We start from the raw sequence: 16,069 nt of genomic DNA on the forward strand, positions 1-16,069 counted from the left end.
AGGCGATAATTCCATTTTTACATAGCAAATGCGTATAAGTAATTCGTATTGCGTAATACGTAACAATCACTCTCTATGCAAATAAGTTGAGTAGATTCCATGTATGCGTCTCCGTACATGGGTGATTAAAATTCTGCTTATCCAATCACTATGAATACGGATTAGGGACAAATGGAAACTGCGTCTTAACGAGTCGTCGGTCTAAGCCTGGAAGTACCGACCTCGGTGGTGTCGTGGTTAAGCCATCTAATATAAGGCCGGTAGGTACTGGGTTCGCAGCCCAGTACCGGCTCCCACCCAGAGCGAGTTTTAACGACTCAATGGGTCGGTGTCAAACCACTACACCCTCTTTTCTCTCATTAACTCTAACCACTAACAACTAATCCACTGTCATGGTCAGACAGCCTACGTATCTGAGGTGTGTGTGTGTGTGTGTGTGTGTGTGTGTGTGTGTGTGTGTGTGTGTGTGTCTGTGCCCAGGACAGCCTGCTTGAACCTTAATTGGATATAAGCACGAAAATAATGTTGAAATGAACTGAACTGAACTGCCTGGAAAAAGCAGTACACAGAATATTTTCTCACCGGATCAAGGTGCACCCAACTTTTCATTCCACAGTTAACGCAACCAATCATTGCTATTGGTGATGTATGTGACAAGATTTATTATCATAAAATGTTGTTTCATCTTGTCAGTAAATTCATGTAATTTAATTTGAATTAGTTTTAGTGTTCGAGCTACTATTGTGTTTGAAATATATGCAGGATCCTACTAAATATAGGCTAACAATTTTTATGCGGAACTAGGGTAGTCATTCATTTATTCATTTCAACTTATTTCCGTGCTTATATCCATTTAAGGTTCAAGCACGCTGTCTTGGTCACACATCTCAGCTATATGGGCTGTCTGCCCAGGACAGTGGGTTAGTGGTTAGTTATTAGTGAGAAAGTCAGTGTACCCATTGAGTCGTTAAAATTCGTTCTTGGTGGGAGCCTGTATCGGGCTGCGAACCCATTATCTACTAGCTTTACGTCTGATGGTGCAACCACGACAACAGCAAGGCCGGTCTAGAGTAGTCAAAGACGCATTCCGTTATGTCTCAAACTAGTACTTTAACACCCAATTTTGGTGATAGCGTTTATAGTGTGATGTATAAGTTGATTGAAAGACTGCGTGTAGCCGTTTTGGCCACATATGTTACCATTTTCGTCTACATGATTCGATTTGGTGGCACATACACCACAATTAACTACACGCTGTTTCTACTGGCGAGCATGGCCCCTGGTCGTTAAAGGCGCACGCTCGACTTGCTGTAACTAGTTCCCTTATCAGCTGAGTAGAGATTAGGCGGCTGACTTCCGTGTCCTAATCAAGAACTTCATTATTGGAAATAGCTTGTCAGGAAATAGCTAATCGATATCTCTCCCACCCTTCCCCGTCCTTCTTTTGTGTGGAACACCGCCGGTGCTGGAATATCAGCCGAGACGGCATGTCGCGTCTGAAACATTCCTCGTTAAATTCGTCATGCCCACTGAACGCGTAAGAATAAATAGATCTATTAGTTAATCCGTTATGTTTCAAATTCACGATTCTACTCGTAGCCTATTAGCAGACATGTCTCCGAGTCTGCTGAGTGTTCGCCCATTGACCAATTAGCTACTTAATAGCCTAAGCAGTTGGACGACAGACAGTCTTTTGAAGAGACTAAAAACCGGCCTCGGTGGCGCAGTGGTTAACAGGCTGGTAGGTACAAGGTTCGCAGCCCGGTACCGGCTCCAATCCCTAGCAAGTTCTTAAGGCCACTACACTCTCTTCTCTGTTACTTACCACTAACCAACTAACAACTAACCCACTATTGTGGACAGACAGCCCAGATAACATGAGGTGTGTGCCCAGGACAGCGTGCTTGAACCTTAAATGGATATAAGCACGGAAATAAGTATAAACAAACATTCAGATAACATGGTATTGCAAAGGCTTACGGTTTGCTTCCCTTTTCTTTCTTCCTTTTTTTTTTAAATTTTACCTCAGCCCCTCTTGTTTTGGGTACAACGTCAGACCGACCGTACGTCAAGCGGGCGCTTTACCACTGGGCTACGTTCCGCCTCCCGTCTGAATGAAGAGGTATTCATTATTCAAATCTATACCACAATGGTAATGGTGTTGTGTTTGGGCGATAATTAGCTGGTGTAAGGAATTACTATTAAATAATATTTTGTCCATATTATTTCGTCTTGTAGTGATATTAAATCTACTCTAAGCAAGATATGAGCATTATATGATACGAGTTGGCAGGATTCGAACCTACTTCTCCAATACGCACGGCCTCAACCGCTTAGCAATTGGGACATTCACAAAAGCGGAAACCCAATTAACCGTAGTTAAGATGGTGTGCTTTCAAAAGTGTGTTTTAAGGAAATAATCAAGTAGTTCATTATTTCACATCATTCAGTTAGGGACGACTTGGGTTTTTAGGGTATCGAAATTTAAAATACAAAATAGACAATTGCTCAGAAGTCATGTTTTCATTCGGATATGGATTTGGAAGTAGCAACAATAAAACAATAAGAGATTTCGGTTTCGGTCATAAGCTTTGATAGAGAAATCGAACGGTTTCAATAGAATGCAACATTTACTAAATATAATATTACCATATTATGTATCCATTGGAGAAAAAAACCCACGGTGAACAAGTACATCCGTTCCATAAGAAACCTTCTGTCTTGTGGAAACTTTACACTAATACAGATAAAATAAACTTCACCAACAGTATTCTGGAATAAGTGGGCGTTTGTGTTAGATGTTGATAAATTGCTTTCGCCAGAAACATCTTTTGTACACGCAACACTATTTTTACTTCTTGTCTATATATATCGAGATTCCATTGTTAATTAAAACAATATTTATATAGTCAAGCAATGCCTTTGTTTTATTTAATGTGGAGCCTAGCTCATTACAAAATTAATGAGATTTCCTTTTTCGTTTAGACAGCAAAGAACAAGTGGCACTTGAGTGCAGAGATCTTTACTTTATGACATCGTATAAACAACATGTACGTAAAAAGAGAAGAAAACACGCCAGATGTTTTAAGATAGCAAGATCGTATGTTACAAATTGTCTTAAGTGAAACATTTGCAAGAGATTCAAACATATGTGAACTTTGAAAACATGAAAAAGATTACCGATTTTAACAAATATAACATTAATGTAATATTCTGATATTAGAAATAAACATAGCATATTTTTATGTTCGTAGCCTGTAAATGTGGGTTTTTTTAAGAGAAGATCTGATGAGATATGGACTTTAAATTGAATTGTAGATTCTGGTAATTTTAAGTTTTAAAAGCAGCAATGATCTGACATTTTGTAAAAAAATGTTTCAGATAATGGTTCTTCGTTTGTGAGTTTGTTAGTGGGGTTGTGGGATATAATGTGTAAGAGGGTAGGTATGTAAGTAGACATGGTGTTATATTTTGTTTGTTATTATTTTTCGGGGTGAGAGGAGACATTTATTATCACAATAGTTACAACTGTGTATTGTTGGGGTTTTCCTTCGGAATCTTTTTTTGTCAATACGTTTTTTGATCTATATAATGTTTGAATAGCAGTCTTCTTATTTCAGGGGCGGGATCTAGCTCAGTCGGCAGAGCGCTCGCCTGGGGTGATTGTGTCGTAGGATCGAACCGCCCCAGTGAACCCATTCTCTGATTCTTGTTTTCGTTTCGAGAGATTCTTGTTTTCGTTTCTTTCCAACCAGTGCACCACAATTGGTGTATAAAAAGTCATGGTATATGCTGTCTTGCATGTGGGAAAGTTCATATAAAAGATCCCTTGTTGCTAAATGTAGCAGGTTTCTCTGAAATAATTATCAAATGTTTGACATTCATTAGCCGATGATTAAGATATCAATGTGCTCTAGTGGTGTCGTTAAATAAAACAAACTGGGTTTTTTAACTTTCTTCTTATTTCAGTTTTATAACAAGAGTTTGGTCCCTTGCGTCTTTCCTTTCCTATCTAATAATGTGTTTGCTGATTTCTTGAATTAATAAACTCAAATAGCTGTAATGAATGTTAATGGATAATCTATAACAGAACTCTTTAATAACCGAAGATAGAAAAGAGTCGGGTCTAGAGGTCCAAGGTTCAGTCATTTATTACTTACGTCTCATTTAGGCTCCTGTATTATGTAGCCATAATAGCATTGCCATCATCACGAATCAGTCGATATTTTTTTATTATGAACGATTATTGTCGGTAAAACTGTGTGACAAAAGGAAAATCTAGTTAATTGTCTGTTTTTTATGACGTCGATTTAATAAACTGTTATTACACGTTCGTTCCGTACTTTATATTCGCGGAAATTGTCCTCAAGTAATTTCGCTTCATTATTGTGATACTTAAACTCGTGCAACAGAAGTAATGCAGAACAATTATGGGTTATTTGTATTAACTTCTTCTTTTTTTCGTTTTGTTGTTTGTACTTACCGAAGGAAAGGAATACTTGTTTAATATTGCAGCACATTTTTAAATTACGGCTATTAGGTGCATATAGCCATTTTAACATTTGGGAAAGAGAGAGACAGAGAAGGACAAAGAGAGACAAAAAGAGACACAACAAGGAAGACAAAAAATAATGAGAAAGAAACAGACGGGCAGAGATAAATAGATAGACGGAGAGAGAGAGAGAGAGAGAGAGAGAGAGAGAGAGAGAGAGAGAGAGAGAGAGAGAGAGAGAGAGAGAGAGAGGGAGAGAGAGAGAGAGAGGGGAGAGAGGTGGGAGAGAAAGTGAGACAGACGGACAGACAGGGAGGAAGGGATGGATAGGAAAGCCGCTTCAGTAAGGAATATTTGATATACACTTTCCGATTGACCGTAGGCCTGCATACTATGGCCTTTGACATACCAGTCGTGGGGCACTGGTTAGGATGGGGGGTGGGGGGTGGGGGTGCGGAAAGCTCCGAGTGCATCTGGGACGATCGATTCTGCGACCCACCATCGTATATCAAACGAACGCCATTGTACGGACCTACATGCCGCTTCAGTGCAAACATGCTTTTATGTGCACACCGACCGCGCATCAGGCGAGCTCTTTACCACTGGGCTACGTCCCGCCCCTTTGAAGTTCAAGTGCATTTCAATTTTAAAACCGAACTGGCTGCTGTACTATACCGAACTGGCTGCTGTACTATACCGAACTGGCTGCTGTACTATACCGAACAACAAAAGAAACACGTATTAATTTACGTTTCTTTAATTTATTTTAAATTATTCACTTTGAATCCAACACGGTTTTGTGTCTATTAAAATCATCAACGTCTTGTGAAAATGTTAGGCCCATTTTGACAGTCTATTTAACGAATTACTTGTATCATGGAAAAATATATATATACGTTTCTTCTGTCATACGGTGCATCAATGCATACAAAACGAATTTGTGTTTCTGTGTACTTTATATTTCCCCCAAGGACTGTTTAGGCCGAGTGATAAGGGACTGCAATTACTACTAGATTAATTTGTGGACGTGTATCACATTAAAGCGAAATATGATACTTGCAACTTTTAACAAATCAATGCAACTGCCATTACCGTATACTAGTATTTATTTGTACGCTATTTAAATTTAATTTAAACTGAGTGCCACACGCTGACTAGAAGCGCAATAATGGATGCGCGCACTGTGTTCAGCCCACGTGAGCTGTCCTGTCTGTGGGGAATCCATATAAAAGATCCTTTTTTTGATAATGAAAAAATGTAGCGGGTATCCCCTGAAGACTGCCTGTCAAAAGTACTAAATGTTTGACATCAAATAACCGATTACTAATACATTGACCGTATTCTAATATTTGATATCCAATAGTCGGTGATTAATACATTTAGTGTGTGCTAGTGGTGTAGTTAAAACAAAAAGAACTTTAAAAATGATGTTTCTTACACACCCGTTGGTGAGAACATCAGTCGTTATTTTTGATAAAACATACTGTTTACACATGTACGTCTGTCAAGACATACGACTGGCTGCTCCTAGGTGATGACCAGGTCACCAATGCCATACATGCAATGATAAAACAGCACGATCAAAATCGATTTCACTGTGGTGTATAGTTATCCTGACAATCATTTGTCTGTGACGTGTAAGTGCAAGGGCTGTAAATAACTTTAGTCGAAAAAGATGTTAAAATTTGCTTAAACCTGGTTTATGAGGATATGCAAGAAATAGAATAATACATTTGTGTCTGTTAGATACCATTTATTTTACAACTCTTTTTTAAAAATCGTATTAAACTCGCTTTCACTCTTTAGATACATTTTAAAACAACTCGTTGTAAGATAAATGGTATCTAACGGCCACAGATGTATTATTCTCTTTGTAGTCCAAATGCGTAAACATGTTTTGGACAGACGTGCATATTAAAACGCCGTTTTTCTTATCCCAAGGCACAATTTTCCACCATTTTATTCTCATTATTTATTCCAAACTAAAATCACAACAACAACGTTTATGTTTCTCGTCCCACAGCTATCTCGTTTGGACTTAATTGGAAACGTCTCCATGGCAACAAAAATAATTGGGGGTCGTTGCATCCCTTGTTTGTTGTCGATTTCGGTATGCCCTTAAGTAGGTTAGATGACTGTCAGTTGCCATGACAGCAGGGTCATTAGTGAACGTTTTAATTGTTGTTTATGTCACTGAGCAATGTATGTAAACGTAAAAAGTGAAATAACTGTCACAGATTAACAATAAAGCGAAGTCAACGACGTTGACATATTGTGTCACATTTGAATACTTTTATTCATCGTGTAACAATTGAAGCATTCTTTTCTAGGTATGAGCGGAATGAGCCCCATGTCTGAGTTCAGCCAGACCGATCAGAAAAACGTCCGCTTGACTGATTTATATGCTTCACAGTAAACCAAATGGCTATTATAGTACAACAAATATAGTTACAAGTACACGTATTTAATTTTCTTTTGTTCTTAAAATTCTCCATCTTCCTCGATCGATGTAAATTTCTTCACGAAACAGATGCCAAACACGTGTAAACGTATACCCGGTATAACTGCTAGTCACAGAGGTAAACGTACGATGTTTTGTGAAATAGGTCCCAGGTCAGTGAATTCGTGTAGTTTACTTTGAACTAGTGTCAATGTACCAACTACCATTGTGCTTGAAACATGTGCGGGGCCTACTAAAAACAGCATGACAATTTTTGTGCGGAACTTGAGTAGTCAAAGACGCTCCTAGCCGTCTCTACAACGAACAGCTTAACGTCCAGTTTTTTTTCTGTTATACTTTAAAGGTAGAGTAAACTCAAACAACAGATTTATGTGTTGGAAAGATGCATACCCGGACCACCAACACATACTGACACTTTAACAAATGAAAAACGCGTAATTTTAGAGTTAATAAAAAACCTGATTATTCCTGCTAACTGGGGGCAGCCATTTTGTTTCGTTTTTGTGACGTTCGGTGGTATAGCTTGGGGCGAAGGGACGTCAGCTCCGTCCATCTGCTCTATGCACAGTGTAAACAAACGCTTTAATTTACAAGGCGCTTCGCTTTCATCAACCTGACATGTAAAACAACATAAATGACTTGATAGTATAATAAACTATTTAACTAAATATATTTCAATAGAACGAAATGGAGTTATAGTATTTTTCTTTTTTTTTAAATCCAAAGAAAAAATGCATATTATTAGGCCTATTGGTATGCTACGTTCGAGCAAAAACGACCACCCACGATACCCAAGTGATAATTTTCTTTTCTGTGGGACTACGTAATTGGTCAGTTTTGTGATTTTAGATGGGAAAGTCTACTTAATTAAGGGTTTTACAGAATTACTTACAGTAATAAAGCAGGGCGGCTGATCGATTACGATTAGGGGGTGTCCATTCGGTTAACACACAATACTCTGTGATCTTAATAAAAGAGGCACGTCTTTTTAGTGTGTCTAGACACAGTGTCTGGGGACCGTCTAAATATACACCTGCCAATCAGGAACCACAGGTACACACCACGGAAAGAAAAGACCAATTAACTAAGAAAACACTCCGATTATTATTTCAGTACGTGGGTTAATGTACAAACCATAATACGTGGGTTAATGTACAAACCATAATACAGTTATTTCAACACTTTGACAATGGTGGTTTATTTTGTATTAAACATAAATATATAATTGTTGCTGGCTTACTGGGATGACTATTATTACAGAATATTGCGATGCATCCGCAAAAATCAGGTATGTTTTGTTTCTTCAGTTCGAAGACTAATTCCTGACGTGACACGTTAGGTATTACGTAACCACCAGCTCGCCAGATGGCGTACTCACTGAGATGGTACAAAATGGCTGCGCCCGTTATATATAATAGCCGTCACATTTAACCGTTTTATTAATTAACTACACGATTATACTTGTTGGTATTAAACAATAATGTGCATTATATATCGTTGAATATGCATACCAGGCCAAATGCCTTGATTTGTCCCTTCCTTTAAGGGTGAGGGGTGGTAGTGTTTATATCCGGATCGATCCCCGTCGGTGAGCACATTGGGCTATTCCTCGTTCCGGCGAGTGCATGGCAACTGGCATACCAAAGGTCGTGGTAGGTGCTATCCTGTCTGTGGGATGGTGCATATAAATGTCCCTTTGCTACTAATGGGGAAAATGTGGCGGGTTTTCTCTCTAAGATTGTCAAAATAAGCGAATGTTTTACATCCAATAGCCGATGATTAATAAATCAATGTGCTCTAGTAGTGTCGTTAAACAAAACAAACAAACAAAATACCACGGCCTTTCATATATCAGTCGTGGTACAATGGTTGGATCGAGAAAAAGCCCAATGGGCCCACGGACGGGGTTCGCTCCTGGACCGACCGCGCATCAGGAGAGCTCTTTACCACTGGCCTACGTGATGGTTTCGTGATACTAGTCTGATGGCTCACCCACAACATTAGAGTAGCCGGCCCTTCTACTTCCTACACACGTGGCAGGGTGATGAGCCCAAACTACTGTGGTCCTGTTGTTGACCAGGTCGTTATCGGGACGTGACTCGATAACACACATATCGGCAGTTCACTTATTGAGACCACCAGGTCGATATCGTGTCAATATGTGTAATTTCATTTCCTTGCCCAGTTAAGCTCACAAGATGGAGCCATTCCGATTTTATCGACCTTCTTTGAATTGGTGATAGCTCAAAGTGAATGCATAGTAATGGCTGACATGCACACTGATAACTGCAAAAACAATTATTAAGAGCTGTCTTTTGTTAGTTTGACTTCAACTCTACAGTCTCGAGTATGTGCGTATTTTTTCAATTCTTTAATTTTATATTGACATTGGTATAGTTTACAAATATGCGGTATTTCGGTATGTTATATGATCACTTGTATTAAAAGAAAACAACACAATACATAATATCTGCAAGCAATATTTAAAACAATGCACAGATGACATTTTCTTGAAGGATTATTTCAATTTGTATCAGTATGTGTTTATTATTTAATCATTGAAATTTATCATTGACAATAATTGTCTTTCTGTGTCAAGCCATTCTTCGGAATCATTTAGCTATAATTAGAAATCTAGTTAACAGGAAAACATATGGAATATGAAACGAACATTTGTTTGGTGACACTTCAGGGTATTTTAACCTATGACTACGGGATGTGATTAACATATTAGGGATCAAAATCTCCCAGCTCTAATGGAATTTTTAATGTATTTTCCGGGAGCATGACCCAAACCGAATCCAGTACCTGCAGATCTAAGTTAAATGGCGTAACCATCGCTCCATCAATACTGTTAGTTGTTAATGAGAAAGATGGCGTAGTGTCATTACACCATCACTGACACAGCCAGGATTTCATATATATACATGTGTGTGTATATATATATATATATATATATATATATATATATATATTATTTATTAAAATGAATAATCTAAAGGTCCGTGCATACAGTATTAGTTGTAATAACGATTTGTTACGTCGATTCCTTTGATGTAGGCCATCTTTTAGTTTTGTTTCTTTATGTAATTTCAGGGTACCTGCATCATTTCCACAAACCAGAGAACCACGTGTACGTGGTCACGTGTCCGGAGTTCAACATGGGTCCGTCCGATGTCTGTAAGTATACTGCTGAACACTGGTAACAATTCGTGGTGCGTTCAGGACGACCAGTGCTCGCCAACTGTTTGACTGGTTTCCATCGTGTCTAATCCTACCCTATCGTTAGGCGCCACAACCAGTCTAGCGAGAGGACTGAACATGTCACCGGATTGTGTGTCTGTGACAATAATACATCTTTTATACATAACATAAATTGTACGTGTGTTTACGTAATGCTGGTGTCTGACTACCAACTGCCAGCAGAAAGGTGACCAACGTTTTGCTCTACGACTTCTCAGTTACTACACTGAGCTATGTTACAACTCGATTCTCGTCTTATATCCCGTTAGTTGTTAATCTGAGCGCACTCGTCGTAAATTACAACGCAACTTCCTGCTGTCAGTTGGTAGTTTTAGTCTTGCATTATGTTTTGAAACAATTCGTTGTAAGATAAATTGCATCTAACGGCCACTCATATAGTATTATATATGTCTATACTATACTGTATCACAATGCTTCGGTGAGCCCATTGAGCTATTTCTCGCTCTAACCAGTGCACCACGACTCGTATGTGCTATCCTGTCTGTGGAATGGAGCATAAAAAATATTTCTTGCTACTAATGGAAAAATGTAGCAGTTTTCCTCTAAGATTATGTGTTAAAATTACCAAATGTTTGACATCGAATAGCCGATGATTAATAAATCAATGTGCTCTAGTATTGTCGTTAAACAAAACACTTTGAACTTAGTTGGAAGCAAACGTTTTCTTATTGGTCAATTTTGTTTTCTTCTTGGTTAAATGTTGTTCATTATTGGTGAACTATTATATTTTTTAATTTGACTGTTTTTAAATGCGTCATAGTGATGTTCCAGTGATCGATTATGATCGACAATTGATCGGATTGGCTCTTACGGTGTGATGGTCGATTAGAAAAATCTATAATCGATTGTGTGGGAAAATATTAACTGTAACTGTTCCTCCAGTTTAGATGATAAAACTGATGGACATATACAGTGGTTTGGGTTTGTTTTCATGTGTACATAAAGAAAAACTACATTAAATAGTTAATAACGGTACAATTAGCCATTTGCAGGGTGCACACGACAATAGGTACATGGTCCTTACAATTCAAAGCCTTCTTATGGTCATGGAATTCTAACCGATTGTGTAATCGAAAGTTGATTGGTTGGTGCCAACCGATTATAACCGATGATCGATGATGAAATCCCAACCGATATATTCCCATCACTATGCGTCATTAATGCGGCCCACTGTGAGTGCAATTTTAAAGTGTGGTGTGTGTGTGTGGGGAGGAGGGGGGGAGGGGGGTACTGTCAGCCCGCGGAGAGTATTTGAAAGTGGCGGCCCACTGTGAGTGCAATTTTAAAGTGTGGTGTGTGTGTGTGTGTGGGGGGGGGGGGGGGGGGGGGGGGGTACTGTCAGCCCGCGGAGAGTATTTGAAAGTGGCGGCCCACTGTGAGTGCAATTTTAAAGTGCGGTGTGTGTGTGGGGAGGAGGGGGGGGGGGGGGTACTGTCAGCCCGCGGAGAGTATTTGAAAGTGGCGGCCCACTGTGAGTGCAATTTTAAAGTGTGGTGTGTGTGTGTGTGTGTGTGTGGGGAGGGGGAGAGGGTACTGTCAGCCCGATGGTCTGGAGGAAAGACATTTAAGCAGTTCAGATTCAGACTTCCCTGACAATGTCTTGAATTTCATGTGTTCAAGATACGGCATTTCCAGAATTATGAGCAGAATAACAGGAAACAGTGAGGGGCATCACCCCGAAAATCCCCTCTACCCCCTTCCCCCCTCCCCCGTTCCACTGTCTCAGTGCTTTCTAAATATTATTATCGTCTGGGTTTTTTGCAACTCTGATGCGCTAGCCCTTGTGATTGATGTATTAATCCTTAATGAATAACATCGCGTGAGTAACCACTCACTGTTCCGACTGACGCTGGCACCGACAGTAAATTGGACCTTTTGTCATTCCGACAGACAGCAGCCACATTACGGGTGCATATTAGTGAGGTTTTTTCTTGTTATTCCGCGCTGTATAATATGACCTAGTTTTTATGGTCACGAACATGCAGATTAATTCGACTTCATAGCATATTAAAATACACACCTAACATGCGGATTACCTCGAAGTTATAGCATATTAAAATATACACGTAACATGCAGATTATTTCGACTTCATAGCGTATTAAAATACACACCTAACATGCGGATTACCTCGAAGTTATAGCATATTAAAATATACACGTAACATGCAGATTATTTCGACTTCATAGCGTATTAAAATACACACCTAACATGCGGATTACCTCGAAGTTATTGTATATTAAAATATACACGTAACATGCAGATTATTTCGACTTCATAGCGTATTAAAATACACACCTAACATGCGGATTACCTCGAATTTATTGCATATTAAAATATACACGTAACATGCAGATTATTTCGACTTCATAGCGTATTAAAATACACACCTAACATGCGGATTACCTCGAAGTTATTGCATATTAAAATATACACGTAACATGCAGATTATTTCGACTTCATAGCGTATTAAAATATACACCTAACATGCGGATTACCTCGAAGTTATAGCATATTAAAATATACACGTAACATGCAGATTATTTCGACTTCATAGCGTATTAAAATATACACCTAACATGCGGATTACCTCGAAGTTATAGCATATTAAAATATACACGTAACATGCAGATTATTTCGACTTCATAGCATATTAAAATGTCCTACACATCGGTTGGTGATAACATCATTCGTTATTTTTGATAACACATATAGTGTTAACACACATACGTGCGATAACATTTTAAAGACATACGACTGGCTGCTCCTATAAAAAGAAGCACGGTCGAATCGATCACTCTGTGACGTACAAGTTAACCTGAAATTGACTTGTCTGTGACGCACACATTAACTTAAGCGCTAGGACCGTACATAGGTTTTAGTTAGAAAAGCCTTTAAATTTATTTTAAAACTGTTTTCTGAATACATGTATATGTAAGAAATAGAATACTATATTCGTGTTCGTTATATACCGTTTATCTTACAACTCGTTGTTTAAAAACGTATCCAACTCGCTTTCGCTCGTTAGTTACATTTTAAAACAACTCGTTGTAAGATAAACGGTATCTAACGGCCACTGATGTAGACTAGGATTCTCTATATACACTTCATCAAAAGTTAAGCACCATCGAGTCCATCAGATTCGAATTTTAAAAACTCGCCTTAGCTTCATTTGAGACGATATGATGTTGTTGTTGTGGTGGTGGTGGTGGTGGTGGTTTGTAAATGATGAATTGTCGAACCTGCTTCTACACTCATTTGTACAAAGGACAGGACGTAGCCCAGTGGTAGGGCGCTCGCCTGATGTGCGGTAGGTCTAGGATCAATTCGTGTCGTTGGGCGCATTGAGATATTTCTCGTTCCAGCCAATGCACTACGACTGGTATATCAAAGGCCGTGGTATGTGCTATCCCGTCTGTGGGATGGTGCATATAAAAGATCTCTTGCTACTAATGGAAACACAAATGTAGCGGGTTTCCTCTAAAGACACTGAGTGAAAAATTAACAAATGTTTGACATCCAATATCCGATGATTAATTAATGAATGTGCTCTAGTGGTGTCGTTAAACAAAGCAAACTTTAACTTTGTTTTCACATCAACAGACGAGTAGTAAGTGCTAAGCTCCTCTGTATTACCGTAATGTGTCTTGTAGATGTAAGGTCGATAAAATAAATAATAAATACATCAAAAGGCGACGATAACAAATATAATATGTATAATGCGCTTTTAGCACGGTGCGTCGCATGGGAGGTATAATAACGGACTTAAACTTTAAAACGGCAGTCCTGCGTTGGTTCTTTGAGCAACAAAACGGCTTATCTTTCCCATTTGGTCCTAGAGTCGCGTGAAAACCAATCTCAACTTAATATCCTGTGCTTGTATCGACTGAGACAAGAAAATATGTGTTAGAATTCATTTTGCTTTAACAAGCGAATGGTAAATACCATGGACCAGAGACTAGTAGAAATTTAACTGACGGAAATATCCTTTAAATTATCTCTTTTAGACAGCGGTGTTATTACCGTGTTCACAGGTGGTCTGATTCCGAGAGGATATTTCTTACAAAAACCCTGAAGATCGCTCTGACATGTACAGATACCATTAAGGTGTGCCCACACGAAGCAACTTTCTGTAACGATTGTAGCTGTCTGAAAATGATTGAATCATGTTATACTTAGGGTCTCCACGAGTATTTTATCTAGATATAACGACGGATGAAACGAGTGACGGTTTGTTTTTGTATGTCGATTTTATTGTTTGATACCCTACAACTAGTCGTACAAGTCCAACTAGTTCACACGAGCCATCGTTCTGTTGGCGTAACTGTTACGACACTGTAAATTAACGCCATAATATTTTAACATTAAAAGTTTACACACTTCAGGATCATCGGAATTTTATTTGCTATGCAAATTTAATTAATGTAATCAAACAAACGGTTACTTAGGTGAAAATCACGTAAACCAAATTTCGGTTACCTAAGATTTTGAAATAATATTTATTGTCACATGGACATAGGAAGTAGAACTAGGGCCTACACGAGTCCAAAATACTGGACTCGGGTACTCGAGGGTCAAACTCGACCCGGGCCCGAGTACCCGACACTTACATACATGATAATGAGACTAAGGAATAAAGTAAAATAGAATTATGCATCTTAATTCCAGCGCTGAACATGGATGCAGCATCATGTTATTCGACTTTGTTTCCTTTCCATATTTCACAGACCTATATAGTATAATGTGACCGGCGGAAAGCATATCGCAAAATGACGCAATATATATATATATATATATATAATTAACTCAGAGTGCTCTTCCTTGCACGGGTACTTCGAGTCCTGTGAACGGACTCGAGTCTTTTTAGTCGGTGGAGAACTTGTCTGATGTTCTGGAGTCGTAGGATCTAAACTCCTCGGCGGGCGAGCCCACTGAGGTTTTTTCCCTGTCTTAACCAGCGCCCCTGCGTCTGGTATATTAATGGCCGTGCTATCCTGTCTGTGGGAAAATGCATGTGAATGATCCCTTGCGGCTAATGGAAACATGTAGCTGGTTTTCATTGAAGACTACGCGTCAGAATTACCAAATTCAAATGGTTTTTTACACCCAATAGCTGAGGATTAATTAAGCATTGTTCTCTGTTGTTGTTGTTAAACAAACAAATTTTACTTTCATTCTGGGTTCTAGCTATTATAGTGTTGTGAACCTACCAACCAACCTTAAAAACTGAGGCATGCTCGGTACACTGGGTGTTTTGTGTGTGGGGTTTTTCCCCCGCCTAACGTTAGATGAATGTGATATAATAGAAGACGACAATACCAGTCAAAAAGTTGGCGAACGCTCGGCGTCCTGAACACGTCACTGCCGATTCGTTGATTGACCTTCTCTCGTTGATAGCTTGCCTTGCTAGTACAACATAGTGACTTTTTCCTGTCAGAATTGTCTTGTAGGATCCATCCTATGTAATATTGTTCCACAATAGGATTGGATTAAACAGGTAAAAATCGTAAACTGGTCGTCGATGTTTTAAACAAAAAATATTTTTTAAATTGCAGTATCGTTCTGGCATAAATACATTTTGGAACTTTGAATAATTTCTGTTACGTATCTGCACTGTAACATCATTATGAAGGTGAGGTTTTTTTTAATGCGGCATCTGCTTATGTGCCGTGCAATTTTAATAGTAACACAGATATTATATATATATACATATATATATATATATATATATATATATATATATATACTATATACTATATCATATATATATATATATATTATAATATATATTTAAGTTTGTGATATTTTCCCTAGCAATTAAACATAATTAAAAAATCGCAGACAATCCTGGTCT

At 38.6% G+C, this 16,069-nt stretch overlaps 1 protein-coding gene across 2 annotated transcripts in view; it reads left to right on the top strand.

Annotated features, from left to right (window-relative positions):
- Positions 1-16,069, top strand: part of LOC121367540 (universal stress protein PHOS32-like) — a 77,650-nt gene that overhangs the window by 11,795 nt on the left and 49,786 nt on the right. For both annotated transcript variants that reach the window (XR_005957389.1, XM_041491772.1), the window contains exon 2: positions 10,050-10,133. Coding sequence is in view for 1 of the 2 variants with exons in the window: in XM_041491772.1 (XP_041347706.1) it covers positions 10,050-10,133 (84 nt within the window). In the remaining variant the exon portion in view is untranslated. The remainder of the gene's footprint in view (positions 1-10,049; positions 10,134-16,069) is intronic.

The sequence above is a fragment of the Gigantopelta aegis genome, chromosome 3, assembly GCF_016097555.1.
Source record: "Gigantopelta aegis isolate Gae_Host chromosome 3, Gae_host_genome, whole genome shotgun sequence".
Taxonomy (NCBI): Eukaryota; Metazoa; Mollusca; class Gastropoda; order Neomphalida; family Peltospiridae; genus Gigantopelta; species Gigantopelta aegis.